Source organism: Anolis carolinensis, chromosome 4 (genome assembly GCF_035594765.1).
Source record: "Anolis carolinensis isolate JA03-04 chromosome 4, rAnoCar3.1.pri, whole genome shotgun sequence".
In the NCBI taxonomy this organism is placed as follows: domain Eukaryota; kingdom Metazoa; phylum Chordata; class Lepidosauria; order Squamata; family Dactyloidae; genus Anolis; species Anolis carolinensis.
This window is the reverse complement of record NC_085844.1, coordinates 773,101-799,323: the sequence shown is the minus strand read 5'-3', so window position 1 is coordinate 799,323 and position 26,223 is coordinate 773,101. Positions and strand designations below refer to the sequence as shown.

Here is a 26,223-nt window from a genome sequence, read left to right as displayed (position 1 = left end):
CAGGTCATCCATGTACATCAGATACGAAATTTTGTGAGAATTCTTAGATGTTTGGTAGCCGAGATTTGTTTTTTGTAAGATTGTTGACAGAGGGATCATGGCAATAATGAAAAGCAGAGGGGACAGTGAATCTCCTTGGAAAATTCCTCTCCTGATGTTGACAAGTCCATAGCTTTCATTTCCAACAAACAGTTCAGTTTTCCAGTGCTCCATCATGTTTTCAATGAAGGTGCCAACGTTTTTACTAATCCCGATGGCATCCAGGCACTTGATGTTACAGCTGTGTGGATATTATTATTATTATTATTATTATTATTTTTATCATTTTATTGGAAGAGGCTGCAAAGGCCATCCAGTTCAACCTTCTGCCAGGCAGGAGGGCACCATCCAATCCCTCCTTGCAGATGGCCATCCTGCTGCAGTCTCTTTATTTGAGGGAGTGGGCTAAGAAAACCGGTGTCACGGGACACCTTTTGCTGGCTCCATTCTTCTCCATTGAATCCTGGCTTCATTGGCCTTATGGGGAATATCTTTTCCTTCCTTCCTTCCTTCCTTCCTTCCTTCCTTCCTTCCTTCCTTCTTCTTCTTCTTCTTCTTCTTCTTCTTATTATTATTATTATTATTATTATCTATTATTATTATTATCTTTTATTATTATCTGTTATTATTATTATTATTATTATTATTATTATTATTATTATTATCATTTTATTGGAAGAGGCTGCAAAGGCCATCCAGTTCAACCTTCTGCCAGGCAGGAGGGCACCATCCAATCCCTCCTTGCAGATGGCCATCCTGCTGCAGTCTCTTTATTTGAGGGAGTGGGCTAAGAAAACCGGTGTCACGGGACACCTTTTCCTGGCTCCATTCTTATTATCTTTTATTATTATCTGTTATTATTATTATTATTATTATTATTATTATTATTATCTCATTGGAAGAGGCTGCAAAGGCCATCCAGTTCAACCTTCTGCCAGGCAGGAGGGCACCATCCAATCCCTCCTTGCAGATGGCCATCCTGCTGCATTCTCTTTATTTGAGGGATTGGGCTAAGAAAACCGGTGTCACGGGACACCTTTTCCTGGCTCCATTCTTATTATCTTTTATTATTATCTGTTATTATTATTATTATTATTATTGTCTCATTGGAAGAGGCTGCAAAGGCCATCCAGTTCAACCTTCTGCCAGGCAGGAGGGCACCATCCAATCCCTCCTTGCAAATGGCCATCCTGCTGCAGTCTCTTTATTTATTTCTTCTCCATTGAATCCTGGCTTCATTGGCCTTGTGGCCTCATAGGATGGGGAATATCTTTTCCTTCCTTCCTTCCTTTCATCCATCCTTTCTCGTTCTTTCCTTCTTGCAGGAGGTGATGTCTTCCCGACGGAAGGAGAAGCCCAAGGCGGCGGCGGCGGCGGCGGCAACGTCTCCGCCTGCGGCTCCAGTGGCGGGGAGTTCCAGCGGTGGCAGCAGCAGCGGGGGCTCCCCCTCCCCGGGGGACACTCTACCCTGGAACCTGCCCAAGCACCAGCGCACTAAGCGCACCAAGTCGGCTTCGGGCAGCAGCGGGACCGTCCTGGACCCGGCCGAGAGAGCCGTCCTCCGCATTGCAGGTAGGGCGCGGATACGGAGGGCTTTGGGTGCGAGTCCTGCGCGGAGTCCATCTACTGCACTTGGGCCCTCCCTCCAGGTGTTTTGGACTCCAACTCCCACAATTCCTAACAGCCGGCAGGCTGTTAGGAATTGTGGGAGTTGGAGTCCAAAACACCGGGAGGGCCCAAGTTGGCTCATGTTGTGTTCCGCGTCCAGTTGGTGTGGTGCGATGTTGGTGTAACATGATGATTTGTGTTCCCGGGTTATCGGTGTCGTTATTTCCTAATTGGTGCTGTCATTCAAAAACTTGGGGAAAGTTTTCTAAACGGCACAAACTTTGTTTTTGTTGGACAAAGGGATATCCTGCAGCGCTGAATTTCGCTCTAGTTTTGCAATGAATATCTCATCATTGAGTTGCAACTAATTGATGGTGTTTTTCCTGCATGGAATAATAATAATAATAATAATAATAATAATAATAATAATAATAATAATAATAATAATAAAATATGGAAGAAAGAAGGGGGTTGGACTGGATGGCCTTTGGGGTCCCTTCCGACTCTAGGGTTCTAATACATATGTTTGTGTGTGTGTGTGTGTGTGTGTGTGTATATATATGTGTGTGTATATATATATATATATATATATATATATATATATATATGCCGAAGCTGGATAGCCATCTGTCGGGTGAGTGGACTTTGATGATGTTTTTCCTGCATGGAAGAAAAAAAGGGGTTGGACTAGATGGCCTTTATGGTCCCTTCCAACTCTTGGATTCTATTATCATTATCATAATATAATATATAATGTACATTATATTATAAGTGATATATCACTTATCCAACACTCGCTTATCCAACGTTCTGGATTATCCAACGCAATTTTGTAGTCACTGTTTTCAATATATCATGATATTTTGGTGCTAAATTCGTAAATACAGTAATTACTACATAGCATTAATGTGTAATGAACTACTTTTTTCTGTCAAATTTGTTGTCTAACATGATGTTTTGGTGCTTAATTTGTAAAATCATAATCTATTTTGATGTTTAATAGGCTTTTTCTTAATCTCTCCTTATTATCCAACATATTCACTTATCCAACATTCTGCCAGCCCGTTTATGTTGGATAAGTGAGACTCTACTGTATATGTATATATATAATAATACTGTAGTAATAATAATAATAAGAAGAAGAAGAAGAAGCAGAGGCTGGATGTCCATCTTTTGGGTGGGTTTTGATGGTGCTTTTCCTGCATGGAAGAAAGAAGGGACTTGGACTAGAAGGCCTTTAGGGTTCCTTCCAACTCTTTGATTCTATTATCATTATATGATATAATATATAATATACATTATAGTATATATAATATTATATATAATAATAATACTGTGATGATAATAATAATAATAAGAAGAAGAAGAAGAAGAAGAAGAAGCAGAGGCTGGATGTCCATCTTTTGGGTGGGTTTTGATGGTGCTTTTCCTGCATGGAAGAAAGAAGGGACTTGGACTAGAAGGCCTTTAGGGTTCCTTCCAACTCTTTGATTCTATTATCATTATATGATATAATATATAATATACATTATAGTATATATAATATTATATATAATAATAATACTGTGATGATAATAATAATAATAAGAAGAAGAAGAAGAAGCAGAGGCTGGATGTCCATCTTTTGGGTGGGTTTTGATGGTGCTTTTCCTGCATGGAAGAAAGAAGGGACTTGGACTAGAAGGCCTTTAGGGTTCCTTCCAATTCTTTGATTCTATTATCATTATATGATATAATATATAATATACATTATAGTATATATAATATTATATATAATAATAATACTGTGATGATAATAATAATAATAATAATAATAATAATAATAATAAGAAGAAGAAGAAGAAGAAGAAGAAGCAGAGGCTGGATGTCCATCTTTCAGATGGGTTTTGATGGTGCTTCTTCCTGCATGGAGAAAGAGGTTTGGACTGGATGGCCTTTGGGGGCCCCTTCCAACTCTAGGATTGCATGGAGAACTGTCACAAGAGCCTGGATGGTCATCTGTTGGGACTGCTTTGATTGTGCCTTCCTACCTTGGAGAAAGGGGATGGACTAGATGGCCTTCGGGGGCCCCTTCCAACTCTAGGGTTGCATGGGGGACTGTCATCAGAGTCTGGATGGTCATCTGTTGGGACTGCTTTGATTGTGCCTTCCTACCTTGGAGAAAGGGGATGGACTAGATGGCCTTCGGGGGCCCCTTCCAACTCTAGGGTTGCATGGAGGACTGTCATCAGAGCCTGGATGGTCATCTGTTGGGACTGCTTTGATTGTGCCTTCCTACCTTGGAGAAAGGGGATGGACTAGATGGCCTTCGGGGGCCCCTTCCAACTCTAGGGTTGCATGGAGGACTGTCATCAGAGCCTGGATGGTCATCTGTTGGGACTGCTTTGATTGTGCCTTCCTACCTTGGAGAAAGGGGATGGACTAGATGGCCTTCGGGGGCCCCTTCCAACTCTAGGGTTGCATGGGGGACTGTCATCAGAGTCTGGATGGTCATCTGTTGGGACTGCTTTGATTGTGCCTTCCTACCTGGCACAACGGGGTTGGACTGGATGGCCTTTGGGGGCCCCTTCCAACACTCACAGTGAGATGCTCTGATGCGCTTAAAGGACCCTCAAAGGCGCTCTGGGCTGCAGGGATTTGCAGGGAAGGCAACATCCGAGTCGTGCCAATCTCCCTCTTTGGATCTGTCTCAATTTAATTATCGGGATGAGCCGTTGGGCTGCCCTGTCTGTCCATTAATGAATGAAGGCAGGCTCAGCAATGATATGTTTTGCTGCAGAGTGAGTGTTAAAGTAAGACTGGTTTGCATCTGAATCCTTCTGCGGAGTGGCTTAGGGAGTTGGGTGTGTTTAGCCTGGAGAAGACAAGGCTGAGCTGCCTCCTGCAATGAAGTTTTTTGAGCAGAGTTTGGATGGCCATCTGCCGGGAGGGTTTGGATCGTGCCTTCCTTCCTGGTGGAACGGGGCCGGACTAGATGGCCTTCCAACTCTAGGAGCCCATTGGAATATCCCCTGGAAGCCTTTCAGCAAGGGCAGGATGGCCCTGCTTAAGTTGGGAGGGCCCAAGTTGGCTCAGGCATGAGCAGGTTGCTTCTTTCTTTGGCCCGAGAGTGGCCGGATTGTGGCTGGTCAGTTGTGTTTGCGTTGGCCTCACTTTTGGGCCCTTTTTGTGCAACCATGAAGTGTGTTATGCATTCATTTGGTGTGGTGCGGTGATTTTTTCAGCTGTGGTCCTTCTACGGATAATGCTTTTGTGTATGTTCAAAAAAATATTATTATTATTATTATTTTATTATGGCACAGCAAACAAGATAGATATGCCGGATTTCATATCACAAAATCACAAGTCGGACACTTCCCAAGTGTCTAGGACTGTGTGATGTATTATTATTATTATTATTATTATTATTATTATTATTATTATGACACAGCAAACAAGATAGACATGCTGGATTTCGTATCACAAAACCACAAGTCGAACACTTCCCAAGTGTCTAGGACTGTGTGATGTATTATTATTATTATTATTATTATTATTATTATTATTATTATTATTATATGACACAGCAAACAAGATAGATATGCTGGATTTCGTTTCACAAAATCACAAGTCGAACACTTCCCAAGTGTCTAGGACTGTGTGATGTATTATTATTATTATTATTATTATTATTATTATTATTATTATTATTTTATTATGACACAGCAAACAAGATAGATATGCTGGATTTCGTTTCACAAAATCACAAGTCGAACACGTCCCAAGTGTCTAGGACTGTGTGATGTATTAATATTATTATTATTATTATTATTATTATTATTATTATTATGACACAGCAAACAAGATAGATATGCTGGATTTCGTTTCACAAAATCACAAGTCGAACACGTCCCAAGTGTCTAGGACTGTGTGATGTATTTTCGGATGATGCGTGCAGATCCCAGTAAGGTGGCCTTTTGCAGTTGGCAGATCGTGATTTTGTCAATGTCTATTGTTTCCAAATGCCGGCTGAGATCTTTTGGCACGGCACCCAATGTGCCCATCACCACCGGGACCACCTGCACTGGTTTCTGCCAGAGTCTTTGAAGTTCAATCTTGAGGTCCTGAGAGCGGCTGAGTTTTTCCTGTTGTTTTTCGTCAATGCGACTGTCACCTGGGATGGCAACATCAATGATCCAAACCTTTTTCTTTTCCACAACTGTGATGTCTGGTGTGTTGTGTTCCAAAACTTTGTCAGTCTGGATTCGGAAGTCCCACAGTATCTTTGCGTGCTCATTTTCCAAGACTTTTGCAGGTTTGTGATCCCACCAGTTCTTTGCTGCTGGCAGGTGGGACTTGAGGCATAAGTTCCAATGGATCATTTGGGCCACATAGTTGTGCCTCTGTTTGTAGTCTGTCTGTGCAATTTTTTTACAGCAGCTGAGGATATGATCAATGGTTTCATCTTATTATTATTATTATTATTATTATTATTATTATTATTATTATTAATGGCCTTTGTCCTGATGTCTTGCTCCTGGGCTGAAGGATCAGGCCTTCTGCCTCCTTCTTCAGGGTCCCATTCGTGAGCCAGAGCCAGGTCTTCTATTATTATTATTATTATTATTATTATTATTATTATTATTATTATTAATGGCCTTTGTCCTGATGTCTTGCTCCTGGGCTGCAAGGGCCAGGCCTTCTGTCTCCTTCTTCAGGGTCCCATTCGTGAGCCAGAGCCAGGTCTTCTCCTTATTATTATTATTATTATTATTATTATTATTATTATTATTATTATTGCTCTTGGGCTGCAAGGATCAGGCCTTCTGTCTCCTCCTTTAGGGTCCCATTCGTGAGCCAGAGCCAGGCCTTCTCCTTATTATTATTATTATTATTATTATTATTATTATTATTATTGCTCCTGGGCTGCAAGGATCAGGCCTTCTGTCTCCTTCTTCAGGGTCCCATTCGTGAGCCAGAGCCAGGTCTTCTCCTTATTATTATTATTATTATTATTATTATTATTATTATTATTATTATTATTGCTCCTGGGCTGCAAGGATCAGGCCTTCTGCCTCCTTCTTCAGGGTCCCATTTGTGAGCCAGAGCCAGGTCTTCTCCTTCTCAGCTTTTCCTTCCATTTTGTCAAGGAACTTTCCATGCAATGTTTTGTTGTGCCGGCTGTCAGCTCTAGTTTGTAGTGCGGTTTTCTTGTACTGGTTTTTTGTCTGCTGTGTTTTGAGGAGTTTCTGATTTTTGACTTCAATCAAAGCAGGTTCTTCACTTTGCTTGACATATTCTGCCAGGGCACGTTCTTCTTCTTTGACAATGCCAGAAAACCGCACAATTATTATTATTATTATTATTATTATTATTATTATTATTATTATATTTATTTAATGATATTTGTGTCTTTGTTCCTGGCAGAAGGGGGCTGGGCTGGCTGGCCTTTCCAGCTCTGATTCTATGGCGCCGAGTGCAGGAGCCCTGAGGCCATCTAGTCCAACCCTTGAGTGCAACAGGTGTGTGTAAGCAGCAAAGCGTCCTTTGTGCGTCTTTGGCTTTTCTGTGGCTTTGAGAATTCCTTGCTCCAGAGCCGTCAAAGGTGGCCTTGTGGCCCTCAACTGGGATGCATTGGTTGCCTTTTTGTCAGGCGCCTTTGCTCCTGTTTGCAAACTGACCTGTTCTGGGCTTAGACCAGGCATGGGCCAACTTGTAGGCTGTTAGGAATGGTGGGAGTTGAAGTCCAAAACACCTGGAGGGAGGGCCCAAGTTTGCCCAGGCCTGGCTTAGAAGCTCTTAGAGTCTAAATGAAATCTTAGAGTTTGGGCCTCAGTGCCTTGTTATTCCTGGGGGCTTTTAAGCAGTCTGGAATGTTTTGATTGTGTCTTCTTGCCTGGCGGAAGTGGGTTGGTCCTGATGGCCTTTAGGGGACCCGTCTAACTAGTGTAAATGGAGGCTGGATGGTCATCTGTCAAGAGCAGGGGTCCTCAAACTTTCAAAGCAAAGGGCCGGTCTACAATCCTTCAGACTATGGAGAGGCCGAATTATCATTTGAAAAAAAATACGAACAAATTCCTATGCACACTGCACATGTCTTATTTGTAGTGCAAAACAACAACAACAACAACAATGAAAGTTCAATACAATATTTTAAAATGAAAACAATCTTAACCAACATAAACCTATCAGGATTTCAATGGGAAGTGTGGGCCTGATACTGGCCAATGAGATAGCAAAGTTAATTAGGGTTGTGTTGTTGTTGTTGTGTGCCTTCAAGTCATTTCAGACTTTGGCCGAGCCTAAGTCTAAAATGAATTATTTATTTACTGCATTTATTTACTACATTTATATCCCACCCTTATCACCCCAAAGGGAACTCAGAGCAGCTGTATGTACATACAATATATTATATTATTAGCATAGCACAATATTAGCATTATACATTACTATATTGAACTATACCACTATACTGTAATACTATATGTAATATATAACATATAATTAATATTATTATATGGTATTATTATTAGTATTATGTTGTATAACATTATAATATTTTAATCAATATTATATGTATATACAATATATTATATTATTAAAACTGATATAAAAATATATTATAAAACTGAGGGCGGGGGCCAGGTAAATGACCTTGGAGGGCCGCATCCAGCCCCCGGGCCTTAGTTTGGGGACCCCTGGTCAAGAGTGTTTTGATTGTGCCTTCTTGCCTGGCAGAAGTGGGTGGGACTGGATGGCCCTTGGGGGTCCCTTCCACCTTTAAACTTCTTGGGAGTCTTTGTCTTGAGTTTTTTGATGCTGGATGGCTATCTGTCAAGAGTGTTTTGATTGTGCCTTCTTGCCTGGCAGAAGTGGGTGGGACTGGATGGCCCTTGGGGGTCCCTTCCACCTTTAAACTTCTTGGGAGTCTTTGTCTTGAGTTTTTTGATGCTGCATGGCTATCTGTCAAGAGTGTTTTGATTGTGCCTTCTTGCCTGGCAGAAGTGGGTGGGACTGGATGGCCCTTGGGGGTCCCTTCCACCTTTAGTCTAACATATACTGCTTGGGAGTCTTTGTCTTGAGTTCTTTGGTGCTGGATGGCCATCTGTTGGGAGTGTTTTGATTGTGCCTTCTTGCCTGGCAGAAGTGGGTTGGACTGGATGTCCTTTAGAGGCCCCTTCCTACTCTAGCACTTGCAGTCCAAGTGCCTTTGTTTGCCTGCTGTTTGTTTACATGATGCCTCGGCCACTTCTCCTCGGAGGCCTTTGCAAATGGGTGTAATATGTATCATTAGCAAGACTTATCGGTGATACATAATAATTATCGTTGTCGTCGTCACAAACCACCGAGGGGTTCCTTCCTTGCATGCAGCAGCAATATAATAATAATAATAATAATAATAATAATAATAATAATAATAATAATGAGTAAAACAAGCAGTCAAAGAAGAAGAACATGCTCTGGCAGAATATGTCAAGCAAAGTGAAGAACCTGCTTTGATTGAAGTCAAAAATCAGAAACTCCTCAAAACACAGCAGACAAAAACCAGTACAAGAAAACCGCACTACAAACTAGAGCTGACAGCTGGCACAATCATATCCTCAGCTGCTGTAAGAAAATCGCACAGACAGACTATGAACAGAGGCACAACTATGTGGCCCAAAGGATTCATTGGAACTTATGCCTCAAGTACCACCTGCCAGCAGCAAAGAACTGGTGGGATCACAAACCTGCAAAAGTATTGGAAAATGAGCATGCAAAGAGACTGTGGGACTTCCGAATCCAGACTGACAAGGTTCTGGAACACAACACACCAGACATCACAGTTGTGGAAAAGAACAAGGTTTGGATCATTGATGTCGCCATCCCAGGTGACAGTCGCATTGACGAAAAACAACAGGAAAAACTCAGCCGCTCTCAGGACCTCAAGACTGAACTTCAAAGACTCTGGCAGAAACCAATGCAGGTGGTCCCGGTGGTGATGGGCACACTGGGTGCTGTGCCAAAAGATCTCAGCCGGCATTTGGAAACAATAGACATTGACAAAATCACCATCTGCCAACTGCAAAAGGCCACCCTACTGGGATCTGCACGCATCATCCGAAAATACATCACACAGTCCTAGACACTTGGGAAGTGTTCGACTTGTGGTTTTGCGAAACAAAATCCAGCATATCTATCTTGTTTGCTGTGCCATACAACGTCGTTGTGTTGATAATAATAATAATAATAATAAATATAGTCACAACATGGCTGTGTCCTTTGAAATCCTGGGATTTGCTGTCCCGTGCGGGCATTCTGCATTAGCTCTAGTTTGCACAGCTGTGGCAATTAACGTGCAGTCGTGGCACAATAACATACTGCAGCTTAGAAGAGACCAGACTATAGTGCATCTACACTGTAAAAATAATGCAGTTTGGCACCACTTCAACTGCCATGGCTCAAAGCTATGGAATCCTGGGAGTTGTAGTTTCATTTGTCAAGCAGTGCTGTGCCTGGCCAAACTATAAATCCCAGGGCACCGTAGCACTGAGCCATGGCAGTTGAAGCAGGCTCAAACTGCATTCATTCCAGAGTGGAGATGCACCATTTAGACCTCATGAAACTACAACTCCCATGATTCTATAGCACTGAGCTGGGGCCTTACTGAACTACAAGTCCCAGGGCACCTAGCACTGAGCCTTGACTGTTGAAGTAGTCTCAAGCTCCATTCATTCCACAGTGAAGATGCACCATTTAGACCTCATGAAACTACAACTCCCATGATTCCATAGCACTGAGCTGGTGCCTTGCCAAACTACAAATCCAGGGCACCTAGCACTGAGCCTTGACTGTTGAAGTAGGTTCAAACTGTATTCATCCCACATTCCCTAACCCTAACCCTAGTGAAACTACAACTCCCATGATCCTATAGCACTGAGCTGGTGCCTTGACAAACTACAAATCCCAGGACACCGTAGCATTGAGCCATGGCAGTTGAAGTAGGCTCAAACTGCATTCATTCTACAAGGGAGATGCACCATTTAGACCTCGTGAAACTACAACTCCCATGATTCCATAGCATTGAGCTGGTGCCTTGCCAAACTACAAATCCCAGGACACCATAGCACTGAGCCACGGTAGTTAAAGTAGGCTCAAACTGCATTCATTCCACAGTGGAGATACACAATTTAGACCTTGTGAAACTACAACTCCCATGATTCCATAGCATTGAGCTGGGGCCTTGCCAAACTACAAATCCCAGGGCTCCATAGCATTGAGCCTTGACTGTTGAAGTAGACTCAAACTGTATTAATTCTACAAGGGAAATGCACAATGTAAGCCTTGGGAAACTGCAACTCCCATGATTCCATAGCAATGAGCTGGTGCCTTGCCAGACTATAAATCCCAGGACATCGTAGCAATGAGCCTTGACAGTTGAAGTAGGCTCAAACTGCATTGAAGAAGAATGCAGAGAAGATGCACCATTTATACCTCGTGAAACTACAGCTCCCATGATTCTATAGCACTGAGCTGATGCCTTGCCAAACTACAAATCCCAGGGCATGGTAGCACTGAGCCATGGCAGTTGAAGTAGACTCAAACTGCATTAATTCTACAAGGGAAACGTGTCAGAGCACTCGCTCTGACAGTGGTTATGGGCCCAGAAGGACCAGCAGACCTGCGTCAGTGTTTGGAAGAATCCAGAAGGGGACCAGAAGGACCACCTGGATCAGCACCAGAGCCTACTCCAGAACCTGCGACTGTGCCAGAACCAGACCAGTTTCCAGTGTACCCAGTATACTGTCCAGTCTGTGTGGAGCCAGAGGTCCGGGAGCTGAGCTGTGAGCTGTGAGAAGGAAGCCGTTCCGGTGAGCCGTGCTTAACCTGCTGGAGGGGGAGAGTTTGTCTTCGGTGGAAGCAAGCTTTGCCCGTAGCAGTAAAAAGCAGTGCTGCGCAGCGGAAGCGCGCTGGGCCCATAACCACTGTCAGAGCACGCGCTCTGACAAAACGCACAATTTAGGCCTTGTGAAACTGCAACTCCCATGACTCTATAGCACTGAGCTGGTGCCTTGCCAAACTACAAATCCCAGGGCTCCGTAGCTTTGCCCGTAGCAGTAAAAAGCAGTGCTGCGCAGCGGAAGCGCGCTGGGCCCATAACCACTGTCAGAGCGCGCGCTCTGACAAAACGCACAATTTAGGCCTTGTGAAACTGCAACTCCCATGACTCTATAGCACTGAGCTGGTGCCTTGCCAAACTACAAATCCCAGGGCTCCGTAGCTTTGCCCGTAGCAGTAAAAAGCAGTGCTGCGCAGCGGAAGCGCGCTGGGCCCATAACCACTGTCAGAGCACGCGCTCTGACAAAACGCACAATTTAGGCCTTGTGAAACTGCAACTCCCATGACTCTATAGCACTGAGCTGGTGCCTTGCCAAACTACAAATCCCAGGGCTCCGTAGCTTTGCCCGTAGCAGTAAAAAGCAGTGCTGCGCAGCGGAAGCGCGCTGGGCCCATAACCACTGTCAGAGCGCGCGCTCTGACAAAACGCACAATTTAGGCCTTGTGAAACTGCAACTCCCATGACTCTATAGCACTGAGCTGGTGCCTTGCCAAACTACAAATCCCAGGGCTCCGTAGCATTGAGCCATGGCAATTGAAGTAGGCTCAAACTGCATTAATTCCACAGTGAAGATGCACCATTTAGACCTCGTGAAGCTACAACTCCCGTTCTTCCATAGCATTGGGCCATGGCAGTTAAAGTAGGCTTGTAAAACTACAACTTTCTCTTCCATCTCCTTCATTTCCAGCCTTGGCCTGGACTCCGATGATTAGGACACCGCGGCCATGCTCTTAGCCATGCGCTTCAGAGCATAATTCCATTTTTTGCGCCCAGCCATCTGGTCTCCGTGGAGTCATATGTACTGTATGGTTTCCGGCTTCTTTGCAAAACATTATCTATATATTACTAGCTGTGCTCGGCCACACGTTGCTGTGGCAAAGTGGTGGTGGTATTGGTTAAAAATTGTTGTGTAATTTTTATTTGACGTTATTTGTATTTTTTAAATTAATTTTATTGTAAGTTATCTTTTTATTATATTTTATTTTTTCTTGTATTGTTTTTAGTTATTTTCTGCTATTATAGTATTTTATTGTATTTTTTTTAGTGTTTTTAATTATTTTTTTTAGTGTTTTTTTATTATTTTTTATTGAGTTGCTAGGGAGACCAAGTTGGAGGAGCTTAGCCTTCTAACTGGCAGCAATTGGATAAAAGCAATTATTCCTCTCTCTCTCTAATTAGGACTTTATTTTGCTTTTCTTTTTGTTGTATCAACCTAGAGGCGTGGATGATGGGTTGTGTTGTCAAATTTCGAGGTTGGGGGGCCTGTAGTTTTGTTGTTTTGTGGGTCGCCGTGATGCCATCACTCTTTTATATATATAGATTTAGAAGCAATAAAGCGAAGGAGGAGGAAAATGAGGGAGAGGGAGGGAAACAGGACTCCCACCCGTAACCGTTTTTGTAGGTTACGTAATTCTTTGCTTTGCTTCTTTGCTTCTAATCCTCAAAACCAAAAGTTGCCAAGTCACTGGCTTTTGCTAACCCGCAAAAAGCGTCCGTTAAGGGATTTTCCAGGCTTTGCAAATAGTCACTTAATGACTTTTCTCTGTTTAAGCAGTGTTTTGGACTGCAACTCCCACCATTCCTCACAGCCTCAGGCCCCTTCCTTTTGCCCCTCCGCCGCTTAAGCGGCGGAGGGGCAAAAGGAAGGGGCCTGAGGCTGTGAGGAATGCTGGGAGTTGCAGTCCAAAACACCTGGGAGTTGCAATCCAAAACACCTTTGTGCAAGTCCCTTCCATTTCCTGCCCTGCCCGGAGACGGAAGCAACTATATGGCTCTTAGGGGACAAAAACCCATTTATTCTTTGCATTTATAATGTTATTAGTGTTATATAATGCCGTCTTAATTGCGTTACTGTGTGATGCTTTTTGTGTGCATGGGCCTGTTGTGCGTCCTTCCCATTTCCGGCCCAGCCCTGAAACGGAGGCCGCTTTATTGCTCTTAGAACAAAACATCGTTTATGTCTTTATTTGCATTTGAGTCCCATAGAAGAGCCATATGCCAGGGCTCAAGGAGAAGGAATGCCAGGAGATGTAGTTTTGCAAGGTCCATATGCATCCAATACCAATGCATTTTGACCCCACTTCCAAGGCTCAAGGATAGGGAATGCTGGGAGATGTAATAATAATAATAATAATAATAATAATAATAATAATAATAATAATAATAATAGTTTTGCAAGGTCCAGGTGCATCCAATACCAATGCATTTTGAGCAAATTTCCAAGGCTAAAGGATAGGGAATACTGGGCGATGTAATAATAATAATTAATAATTAATAATAATAATAATAGTTTTGCAAGGTCTGAGTGCATCCAATACCAATGCATTTTGACCCCACTTCCAAGGCTGAAGGATAGGGAATACTGGGAGATGTAATAATAATAATAATAATAATAATAATAATAATAATAATAATAATAATAATAATAGTTTTGCAAGGTCTGAGTGCATCCAATACCAATGCATTTTGACCCCACTTCCAAGGCTGAAGGATAGGGAATACTGGGCGATGTAATAATAATAATTAATAATTAATAATAATAATAATAGTTTTGCAAGGTCTGAGTGCATCCAATACCAATGCATTTTGACCCCACTTCCAAGGCTCAAGGATAGGGAATGCTGGGAGATGTAATAATAATAATAATAATAATAATAATAATAATAATAATAATAATAATAATAATAATAGTTTTGCAAGGTCTGAGTGCATCCAATACCAATGCATTTTGACCCCACTTCCAAGGCTGAAGGATAGGGAATACTGGGAGATGTAATAATAATAATAATAATAATAATAATAATAATAATAATAATAATAGTTTTGCAAGGTCTGAGTGCATCCAATACCAATGCATTTTGACCCCACTTCCAAGGCTGAAGGATAGGGAATACTGGGAGATGTAATAATAATAATAATAATAATAATAATAATAATAATAATAATAATAATAGTTTTGCAAGGTCTGAGTGCATCCAATACCAATGCATTTTGACCCCACTTCCAAGGCTGAAGGATAGGGAATGCTGGGAGATGTAATAATAATAATAATAATAATAATAATAATAATAATAGTTTTGCAAGGTCCAGGTGCATCCAATACCAATGCATTTTGACCCCACTTCCAAGGCTCAAGGATAGGGAATGCTGGGAGATGTAATAATAATAATAATAATAATAATAATAATAATAGTTTTGCAAGGTCTGAGTGCATCCAATACCAATGCATTTTGACCCCACTTCCAAGGCTGAAGGATAGGGAATGCTGAGAGATGTAATAATAATAATAATAATAATAATAATAATAATAATAATAATAGTTTTGCAAGGTCTGAGTGCATCCAATACCAATGCATTTTGACCAAACTTCCAAGGCTGAAGGATAGGGAATGCTGGGAGATGTAATAATAATAATAATAATAATAATAATAATAATAATAATAATAATAGTTTTGCAAGGTCTGAGTGCATCCAATACCAATGCATTTTGACCCCACTTCCAAGGCTGAAGAATAGAGAATGCTGGGAGATGTAATAATAATAATAATAATAATAATAATAATAATAATAATAATAATAATAATAGTTTTGCAAGGTCCAGATGCATCCAGTACCAATGCATTTTGACCTCGCTTCCAAGGATAGGGAATGCTGGGAGATGTAGTTTTGGAAGGTCCAGATGCATGCAATAACAATGCATTTTGACCACACTTCCAAGGATAGGGAATGCTGGGAGATGTAGTTTTGCAAGGTCCAGATGCATGCAATAACAATGCATTTTGACCCCACTTCCAAGGATAGGGAATGCTGGGAGATGTAGTTTTGGAAGGTCCAGATGCATGCAATAACAATGCATTTTGACCACACTTCCAAGGATAGGGAATGCTGGGAGATGTAGTTTTGCAAGGTCCAGATGCATGCAATAACAATGCATTTTGACCTCGCTTCCAAGGATAGGGAATGCTGGGAGATATAGTTTTGCAAGGTCCAGATGCATGCAATAACAATGCATTTTGACCCCACTTCCAAGGATAGGGAATGCTGGGAGATGTAGTTTTGCAAGGTCCAGATGCATGCAATAACAATGCATTTTGACCCCACTTCCAAGGATAGGGAATGCTGGGAGATGTAGTTTTGCAAGGTCCAGATGCATGCAATAACAGTGCATTTTGACCTCGCTTCCAAGGATAGGGAATGCTGGGAGATGTAGTTTTGCAAGGTCCAGATGCATGCAATAACAATGCATTTTGACCACTCTTCCAAGGCTGAAGGATAGGGAATGCTGGGAGATGCAGTTTTGCAAGGTCCAGATGCATGCAATAACAATGCATTTTGACCACTCTTCCAAGGCTGAAGGATAGGGAATGCTGGGAGATGTAGTTTTGCAAGGTCCAGATGCATGCAATAACAATGCATTTTGACCACTCTTCCAAGGCTGAAGGATAGGGAATGCTGGGAGATGCAGTTTTGCAAGGTCCAGATGCATGCAATAACAATGCATTTTGACCACTCTTCCAAGGCTGAAGGATAGGGAATGCTGGGAGATGTAGTTTTGCAAGGTCCAGATGCATGCAATAACAATGCATTTTGACCACTCTTCCAAGGCTGAAGGATAGGGAATGCTGGGAGATGTAATTTTGCAAGGTCCAGATGCATCCAGTACCAATGCATTTTGGCCCCGCTTCCAAGCATAGGGAATGCTGGGAGATGTAGTTTTGCAAGGTCCAGATGCATGCAATAACAATGCATTTTGACCCCACTTCCAAGGATAGGGAATGCTGGGAGATGTAGTTTTGCAAGGTCCAGATGCATGCAATAACAGTGCATTTTGACCTCGCTTCCAAGGATAGGGAATGCTGGGAGATGTAGTTTTGCAAGGTCCAGGTGCATCCAACACCAATGCATTTTGACCACTCTTCCAAGGCTGAAGGATAGGGAATGCTGGGAGATGCAGTTTTGCAAGGTCCAAGTGCATCCAACACCAATGCATTTTGACCACTCTTCCAAGGCTGAAGGATAGGGAATGCTGGGAGATGTAGTTTTGCAAGGTCCAGGTGCATCCAACACCAATGCATTTTGACCACTCTTCCAAGGCTGAAGGATAGGGAATGCTGGGAGATGTAGTTTTGCAAGGTCCAGGTGCATCCAACACCAATGCATTTTGACCACTCTTCCAAGGCTGAAGGATAGGGAATGCTGGGAGATGTAGTTTTGCAAGGTCCAGGTGCATCCAACACCAATGCATTTTGACCACTCTTCCAAGGCTGAAGGATAGGGAATGCTGGGAGATGTAGTTTTGCAAGGTCCAGGTGCATCCAACACCAATGCATTTTGACCACTCTTCCAAGGCTGAAGGATAGGGAATGCTGGGAGATGTAGTTTTGCAAGGTCCAGGTGCATCCAACACCAATGCATTTTGACCACTCTTCCAAAGCTGAAGGATAGGGAATGCTGGGAGATGTAGTTTTGCAAGGTCCAGGTGCATCCAACACCAATGCATTTTGACCACTCTTCCAAGGCTGAAGGATAGGGAATGCTGGGAGATGTAGTTTTGCAAGGTCCAAGTGCATCCAACACCAATGCATTTTGGCCCCGCTTCCAAGGCTGAAGGATAGGGAATGCTGGGAGATGTAGTTTTGCAAGGTCCAGGTGCATCCAACACCAATGCATTTTGACCACTCTTCCAAGGCTGAAGGATAGGGAATGCTGGGAGATGTAGTTTTGCAAGGTCCAGGTGCATCCAACACCAATGCATTTTGACCACTCTTCCAAGGCTGAAGGATAGGGAATGCTGGGAGATGTAGTTTTGCAAGGTCCAAGTGCATCCAACACCAATGCATTTTGACCACTCTTCCAAGGCTGAAGGATAGGGAATGCTGGGAGATGTAGTTTTGCAAGGTCCAGGTGCATCCAACACCAATGCATTTTGACCACTCTTCCAAGGCTGAAGGATAGGGAATGCTGGGAGATGTAGTTTTGCAAGGTCCAGGTGCATCCAACACCAATGCATTTTGACCACTCTTCCAAGGCTGAAGGATAGGGAATGCTGGGAGATGTAGTTTTGCAAGGTCCAAGTGCATCCAACACCAATGCATTTTGACCACTCTTCCAAGGCTGAAGGATAGGGAATGCTGGGAGATGTAGTTTTGCAAGGTCCAGGTGCATCCAACACCAATGCATTTTGACCACTCTTCCAAGGCTGAAGGATAGGGAATGCTGGGAGATGTAGTTTTGCAAGGTCCAAGTGCATCCAACACCAATGCATTTTGACCACTCTTCCAAGGCTGAAGGATAGGGAATGCTGGGAGATGCAGTTTTGCAAGGTCCAAGTGCATCCAACACCAATGCATTTTGACCACTCTTCCAAGGCTGAAGGATAGGGAATGCTGGGAGATGTAGTTTTGCAAGGTCCAAGTGCATCCAACACCAATGTATTTTGGCCCCGCTTCCAAGGCTGAAGGATAGGGAATGCTGGGAGATGTAGTTTTGCAAGGTCCAGGTGCATCCAACACCAATGCATTTTGACCACTCTTCCAAGGCTGAAGGATAGGGAATGCTGGGAGATGTAGTTTTGCAAGGTCCAAGTGCATCCAACACCAATGCATTTTGACCACTCTTCCAAGGCTGAAGGATAGGGAATGCTGGGAGATGTAGTTTTGCAAGGTCCAAGTGCATCCAACACCAATGCATTTTGGCCCCGCTTCCAAGGCTGAAGGATAGGGAATGCTGGGAGATGTAGTTTTGCAAGGTCCAGGTGCATCCAACACCAATGCATTTTGACCACTCTTCCAAGGCTGAAGGATAGGGAATGCTGGGAGATGTAGTTTTGCAAGGTCCAGGTGCATCCAACACCAATGCATTTTGACCACTCTTCCAAGGCTGAAGGATAGGGAATGCTGGGAGATGTAGTTTTGCAAGGTCCAGGTGCATCCAACACCAATGCATTTTGACCACTCTTCCAAGGCTGAAGGATAGGGAATGCTGGGAGATGTAATTTTGCAAGGTCCAGGTGCATCCAACACCAATGCATTTTGGCCCCGCTTCCAAGGCTGAAGGATAGGGAATGCTGGGAGATGTAGTTTTGCAAGGTCCAGGTGCATCCAACACCAATGCATTTTGACCACTCTTCCAAGGCTGAAGGATAGGGAATGCTGGGAGATGTAGTTTTGCAAGGTCCAGGTGCATCCAACACCAATGCATTTTGACCACTCTTCCAAGGCTGAAGGATAGGGAATGCTGGGAGATGTAGTTTTGCAAGGTCCAGGTGCATCCAACACCAATGCATTTTGACCACTCTTCCAAGGCTGAAGGATAGGGAATGCTGGGAGATGTAGTTTTGCAAGGTCCAGATGCATCCAACACCAATGCATTTTGGCCCCGCTTCCAAGGCTGAAGGATAGGGAATGCTGGGAGATGTAGTTTTGCAAGGTCCAGATGCATGCAATAACAATGCATTTTGACCCCACTTCCAAGGATAGGGAATGCTGGGAGATGTAGTTTTGCAAGGTCCAGATGCATGCAATAACAGTGCATTTTGACCTCGCTTCCAAGGATAGGGAATGCTGGGAGATGTAGTTTTGCAAGGTCCAGGTGCATCCAACACCAATGCATTTTGACCACTCTTCCAAGGCTGAAGGATAGGGAATGCTGGGAGATGTAGTTTTGCAAGGTCCAGGTGCATCCAACACCAATGCATTTTGACCACTCTTCCAAGGCTGAAGGATAGGGAATGCTGGGAGATGTAGTTTTGCAAGGTCCAGGTGCATCCAACACCAATGCATTTTGACCACTCTTCCAAGGCTGAAGGATAGGGAATGCTGGGAGATGTAGTTTTGCAAGGTCCAAGTGCATCCAACACCAATGCATTTTGACCACTCTTCCAAGGCTGAAGGATAGGGAATGCTGGGAGATGCAGTTTTGCAAGGTCCAAGTGCATCCAACACCAATGCATTTTGGCCCCGCTTCCAAGGCTGAAGGATAGGGAATGCTGGGAGATGTAGTTTTGCAAGGTCCAGGTGCATCCAACACCAATGCATTTTGACCACTCTTCCAAGGCTGAAGGATAGGGAATGCTGGGAGATGTAGTTTTGCAAGGTCCAGGTGCATCCAACACCAATGCATTTTGACCACTCTTCCAAGGCTGAAGGATAGGGAATGCTGGGAGATGTAGTTTTGCAAGGTCCAAGTGCATCCAACACCAATGCATTTTGACCACTCTTCCAAGGCTGAAGGATAGGGAATGCTGGGAGATGTAGTTTTGCAAGGTCCAGGTGCATCCAACACCAATGCATTTTGACCACTCTTCCAAGGCTGAAGGATAGGGAATGCTGGGAGATGTAGTTTTGCAAGGTCCAAGTGCATCCAACACCAATGCATTTTGACCACTCTTCCAAGGCTGAAGGATAGGGAATGCTGGGAGATGCAGTTTTGCAAGGTCCAAGTGCATCCAACACCAATGCATTTTGACCACTCTTCCAAGGCTGAAGGATAGGGAATGCTGGGAGATGTAGTTTTGCAAGGTCCAGGTGCATCCAACACCAATGCATTTTGACCACTCTTCCAAGGCTGAAGGATAGGGAATGCTGGGAGATGTAGTTTTGCAAGGTCCAAGTGCATCCAGTACCAATGCATTTTGGCCCCGCTTCCAAGGCTGAAGGATAGGGAATGCTGGGAGATGTAGTTTTGCAAGGTCCAGGTGCATGCAATAACAATGCATTTTGACCCCACTTCCAAGGATAGGGAATGCTGGGAGATGTAGTTTTGCAAGGTCCAGATGCATGCAATAACAGTGCATTTTGACCTCGCTTCCAAGGATAGGGAATGCTGGGAGATGTAGTTTTGCAAGGTCCAGATGCATGCAATAACAATGCATTTTGACCACTCTTCCAAGGCTGAAGGATAGGGAATGCTGGGAGATGCAGTTTTGCAAGGTCCAAGTGCATCCAACACCAATGCATTTTGACCACTCTTCCAAGGCTGAAGGATAGGGAATGCTGGGAGATGTAATTTTGCAAGGTCCAGGTGCATCCAACACCAATGCATTTTGGCCCCGCTTCCAAGCATAGGGAATGCTGGGAGATGTAGTTTTGCAAGGTCCAGATGCATGCAATAACAATGCATTTTGACCTCGCTTCCAAGGATAGGGAATGCTGGGAGATGTAGTTTTGCAAGGTCCAGGTGCATCCAACACCAATGCATTTTGACCACTCTTCCAAGGCTGAAGGATAGGGAATGCTGGGAGATGTAGTTTTGCAAGGTCCAGGTGCATCCAACACCAATGCATTTTGACCACTCTTCCAAGGCTGAAGGATAGGGAATGCTGGGAGATGCAGTTTTGCAAGGTCCAGGTGCATCCAACACCAATGCATTTTGACCACTCTTCCAAGGCTGAAGGATAGGGAATGCTGGGAGATGCAGTTTTGCAAGGTCCAGGTGCATCCAACACCAATGCATTTTGGCCCCGCTTCCAAGGCTGAAGGATAGGGAATGCTGGGAGATGTAGTTTTGCAAGGTCCAGGTGCATCCAACACCAATGCATTTTGACCACTCTTCCAAGGCTGAAGGATAGGGAATGCTGGGAGATGTAGTTTTGCAAGGTCCAAGTGCATCCAACACCAATGCATTTTGACCACTCTTCCAAGGCTGAAGGATAGGGAATGCTGGGAGATGTAGTTTTGCAAGGTCCAGGTGCATCCAACACCAATGCATTTTGACCACTCTTCCAAGGCTGAAGGATAGGGAATGCTGGGAGATGTAGTTTTGCAAGGTCCAGGTGCATCCAACACCAATGCATTTTGACCACTCTTCCAAGGCTGAAGGATAGGGAATGCTGGGAGATGCAGTTTTGCAAGGTCCAAGTGCATCCAACACCAATGCATTTTGACCACTCTTCCAAGGCTGAAGGATAGGGAATGCTGGGAGATGTAGTTTTGCAAGGTCCAAGTGCATCCAACACCAATGCATTTTGACCACTCTTCCAAGGCTGAAGGATAGGGAATGCTGGGAGATGTAGTTTTGCAAGGTCCAAGTGCATCCAACACCAATGCATTTTGACCACTCTTCCAAGGCTGAAGGATAGGGAATGCTGGGAGATGTAGTTTTGCAAGGTCCAGGTGCATCCAACACCAATGCATTTTGACCACTCTTCCAAGGCTGAAGGATAGGGAATGCTGGGAGATGTAGTTTTGCAAGGTCCAAGTGCATCCAGTACCAATGCATTTTGGCCCCGCTTCCAAGGCTGAAGGATAGGGAATGCTGGGAGATGTAGTTTTGCAAGGTCCAGGTGCATGCAATAACAATGCATTTTGACCCCACTTCCAAGGATAGGGAATGCTGGGAGATGTAGTTTTGCAAGGTCCAGATGCATGCAATAACAGTGCATTTTGACCTCGCTTCCAAGGATAGGGAATGCTGGGAGATGTAGTTTTGCAAGGTCCAGATGCATGCAATAACAATGCATTTTGACCACTCTTCCAAGGCTGAAGGATAGGGAATGCTGGGAGATGCAGTTTTGCAAGGTCCAAGTGCATCCAACACCAATGCATTTTGACCACTCTTCCAAGGCTGAAGGATAGGGAATGCTGGGAGATGTAATTTTGCAAGGTCCAGGTGCATCCAACACCAATGCATTTTGGCCCCGCTTCCAAGCATAGGGAATGCTGGGAGATGTAGTTTTGCAAGGTCCAGATGCATGCAATAAGAATGCATTTTGACCTCGCTTCCAAGGATAGGGAATGCTGGGAGATGTAGTTTTGCAAGGTCCAGGTGCATCCAACACCAATGCATTTTGACCACTCTTCCAAGGCTGAAGGATAGGGAATGCTGGGAGATGTAGTTTTGCAAGGTCCAGGTGCATCCAACACCAATGCATTTTGACCACTCTTCCAAGGCTGAAGGATAGGGAATGCTGGGAGATGCAGTTTTGCAAGGTCCAGGTGCATCCAACACCAATGCATTTTGACCACTCTTCCAAGGCTGAAGGATAGGGAATGCTGGGAGATGCAGTTTTGCAAGGTCCAGGTGCATCCAACACCAATGCATTTTGGCCCCGCTTCCAAGGCTGAAGGATAGGGAATGCTGGGAGATGTAGTTTTGCAAGGTCCAGGTGCATCCAACACCAATGCATTTTGACCACTCTTCCAAGGCTGAAGGATAGGGAATGCTGGGAGATGTAGTTTTGCAAGGTCCAAGTGCATCCAACACCAATGCATTTTGACCACTCTTCCAAGGCTGAAGGATAGGGAATGCTGGGAGATGTAGTTTTGCAAGGTCCAGGTGCATCCAACACCAATGCATTTTGACCACTCTTCCAAGGCTGAAGGATAGGGAATGCTGGGAGATGTAGTTTTGCAAGGTCCAGGTGCATCCAACACCAATGCATTTTGACCACTCTTCCAAGGCTGAAGGATAGGGAATGCTGGGAGATGCAGTTTTGCAAGGTCCAAGTGCATCCAACACCAATGCATTTTGACCACTCTTCCAAGGCTGAAGGATAGGGAATGCTGGGAGATGTAGTTTTGCAAGGTCCAAGTGCATCCAACACCAATGCATTTTGACCACTCTTCCAAGGCTGAAGGATAGGGAATGCTGGGAGATGTAGTTTTGCAAGGTCCAAGTGCATCCAACACCAATGCATTTTGACCACTCTTCCAAGGCTGAAGGATAGGGAATGCTGGGAGATGTAGTTTTGCAAGGTCCAAGTGCATCCAACACCAATGCATTTTGACCACTCTTCCAAGGCTGAAGGATAGGGAATGCTGGGAGATGTAGTTTTGCAAGGTCCAAGTGCATCTAACACCAATGCATTTTGACCACTCTTCCAAGGCTGAAGGATAGGGAATGCTGGGAGATGTAGTTTTGCAAGGTCCAAGTGCATCCAACACCAATGCATTTTGACCACTCTTCCAAGGCTGAAGGATAGGGAATGCTGGGAGATGTAGTTTTGGAAGGTCCAGATGCATGCAATAACAATGCATTTTGGCCCCGCTTCCAAGCATAGGGAATGCTGGGAGATGTAGTTTTGCAAGGTCCAGATGCATGCAATAACAATGCATTTTGACCCCACTTCCAAGGATAGGGAATGCTGGGAGATGTAGTTTTGCAAGGTCCAGATGCATGCAATAACAGTGCATTTTGACCCCACTTCCAAGGATAGGGAATGCTGGGAGATGTAGTTTTGCAAGGTCCAGATGCATGCAATAACAATGCATTTTGACCCCACTTCCAAGGATAGGGAATGCTGGGAGATGTAGTTTTGCAAGGTCCAGATGCATGCAATAACAGTGCATTTTGACCTCGCTTCCAAGGATAGGGAATGCTGGGAGATGTAGTTTTGCAAGGTCCAGGTGCATCCAACACCAATGCATTTTGACCACTCTTCCAAGGCTGAAGGATAGGGAATGCTGGGAGATGCAGTTTTGCAAGGTCCAAGTGCATCCAACACCAATGCATTTTGACCACTCTTCCAAGGCTGAAGGATAGGGAATGCTGGGAGATGTAGTTTTGCAAGGTCCAAGTGCATCCAACACCAATGCATTTTGACCACTCTTCCAAGGCTGAAGGATAGGGAATGCTGGGAGATGTAGTTTTGCAAGGTCCAAGTGCATCCAACACCAATGCATTTTGACCACTCTTCCAAGGCTGAAGGATAGGGAATGCTGGGAGATGTAATTTTGCAAGGTCCAGGTGCATCCAGTACCAATGCATTTTGGCCCCGCTTCCAAGCATAGGGAATGCTGGGAGATGTAGTTTTGCAAGGTCCAGGTGCATGCAATAACAATGCATTTTGACCCCACTTCCAAGGATAGGGAATGCTGGGAGATGTAGTTTTGCAAGGTCCAGATGCATGCAATAACAGTGCATTTTGACCTCGCTTCCAAGGATAGGGAATGCTGGGAGATGTAGTTTTGCAAGGTCCAGGTGCATGCAATAACAATGCATTTTGACCCCACTTCCAAGGATAGGGAATGCTGGGAGATGTAGTTTTGCAAGGTCCAGATGCATGCAATAACAGTGCATTTTGACCTCGCTTCCAAGGATAGGGAATGCTGGGAGATGTAGTTTTGCAAGGTCCAGATGCATGCAATAACAATGCATTTTGACCACTCTTCCAAGGCTGAAGGATAGGGAATGCTGGGAGATGCAGTTTTGCAAGGTCCAAGTGCATCCAACACCAATGCATTTTGACCACTCTTCCAAGGCTGAAGGATAGGGAATGCTGGGAGATGTAGTTTTGCAAGGTCCAGGTGCATCCAATACCAATGCTTTTAATCCCACTTCCAAGGAAAGGGAATGCTGGGAGATGTAGTTTTGCAAGGTCCGGGTGCATCCAACACCAATGCATTTTGACCACTCTTCCAAGGCTGAAGGATAGGGAATGCTGGGAGATGCAGTTTTGCAAGGTCCGGGTGCATCCAACACCAATGCATTTTGACCACTCTTCCAAGGCTGAAGGATAGGGAATGCTGGGAGATGCAGTTTTGCAAGGTCCGGGTGCATCCAACACCAATGCATTTTGACCACTCTTCCAAGGCTGAAGGATAGGGAATGCTGGGAGATGCAGTTTTGCAAGGTCCGGGTGCATCCAACACCAATGCATTTTGACCACTCTTCCAAGGCTGAAGGATAGGGAATGCTGGGAGATGCAGTTTTGCAAGGTCCGGGTGCATCCAACACCAATGCATTTTGACCACTCTTCCAAGGCTGAAGGATAGGGAATGCTGGGAGATGCAGTTTTGCAAGGTCCGGGTGCATCCAGTACCAATGCATTTTGGCCTCGCTTCCAAGCATAGGGAATGCTGGGAGATGTAGTTTTGCAAGGTCCAGATGCATGCAATAACAATGCATTTTGACCTCGCTTCCAAGGATAGGGAATGCTGGGAGATGTAGTTTTGCAAGGTCCGGGTGCATCCAACACCAATGCATTTTGACCCCACTTTCAAGTGCCAAGGCTCAAGTCTAGGGATTACTGGGAGATGTAGTTTTGCGAGGTCCGGGTGCATCCAGTATCAATGCCTTTTGCCTTGGCTTAATGCAATGGGAACCTGGGAGTTGCAGTTTGACACAGAAGAGGCTCAAGGCCTTGGGAAACTTCAACTCCCAGAGCTTCATAGCCATTGGTCAGCAGGAAATTTTCAAAGAGGGGCCTGTATTGTTTTAAGCTGCGTGGCCTTTAATCCCTTTCTATCTGCTTAATCGCATTTGGTCCCTGTAAACACAGGTTAGGACGGCTGTAATGCCAGGAAGAGTTTAATTGCATTCACTTTCTACCTGTCTGGAGATGCAAAGGTGTTTGTTTTGGGGCAAAGGTGGGACACGGAAGAATGGAATGGCAACAAAAATAATGCAAATCCGTATAATAATATAGAACAGCTTCAGGCCCCTTCCTTTCCCCACAGCCACTTAAGCGGCTGCGGGGGGAAAGGAAAGGGCCTGAAGCTGTTAGGAATTATGGGAGTTGCCATCCTTTTCATCCTTTGCATCTTAGGAAGAAAGCGGGG

The 26,223-nt window shown here is 44.3% G+C and overlaps 1 protein-coding gene across 1 annotated transcript in view; it reads left to right on the top strand.

The window, feature by feature from the left end:
• The first annotated feature begins 1,364 nt into the window (after positions 1-1,364).
• plec (plectin) overlaps positions 1,365-26,223 on the top strand; it is a 309,701-nt gene continuing 284,842 nt past the window's right edge. Inside the window, exon 1 of the mRNA XM_062979321.1 lies at positions 1,365-1,611. Coding sequence (XP_062835391.1) covers positions 1,371-1,611 — 241 coding nt within the window. The 5' untranslated portion in view covers positions 1,365-1,370. The remainder of the gene's footprint in view (positions 1,612-26,223) is intronic.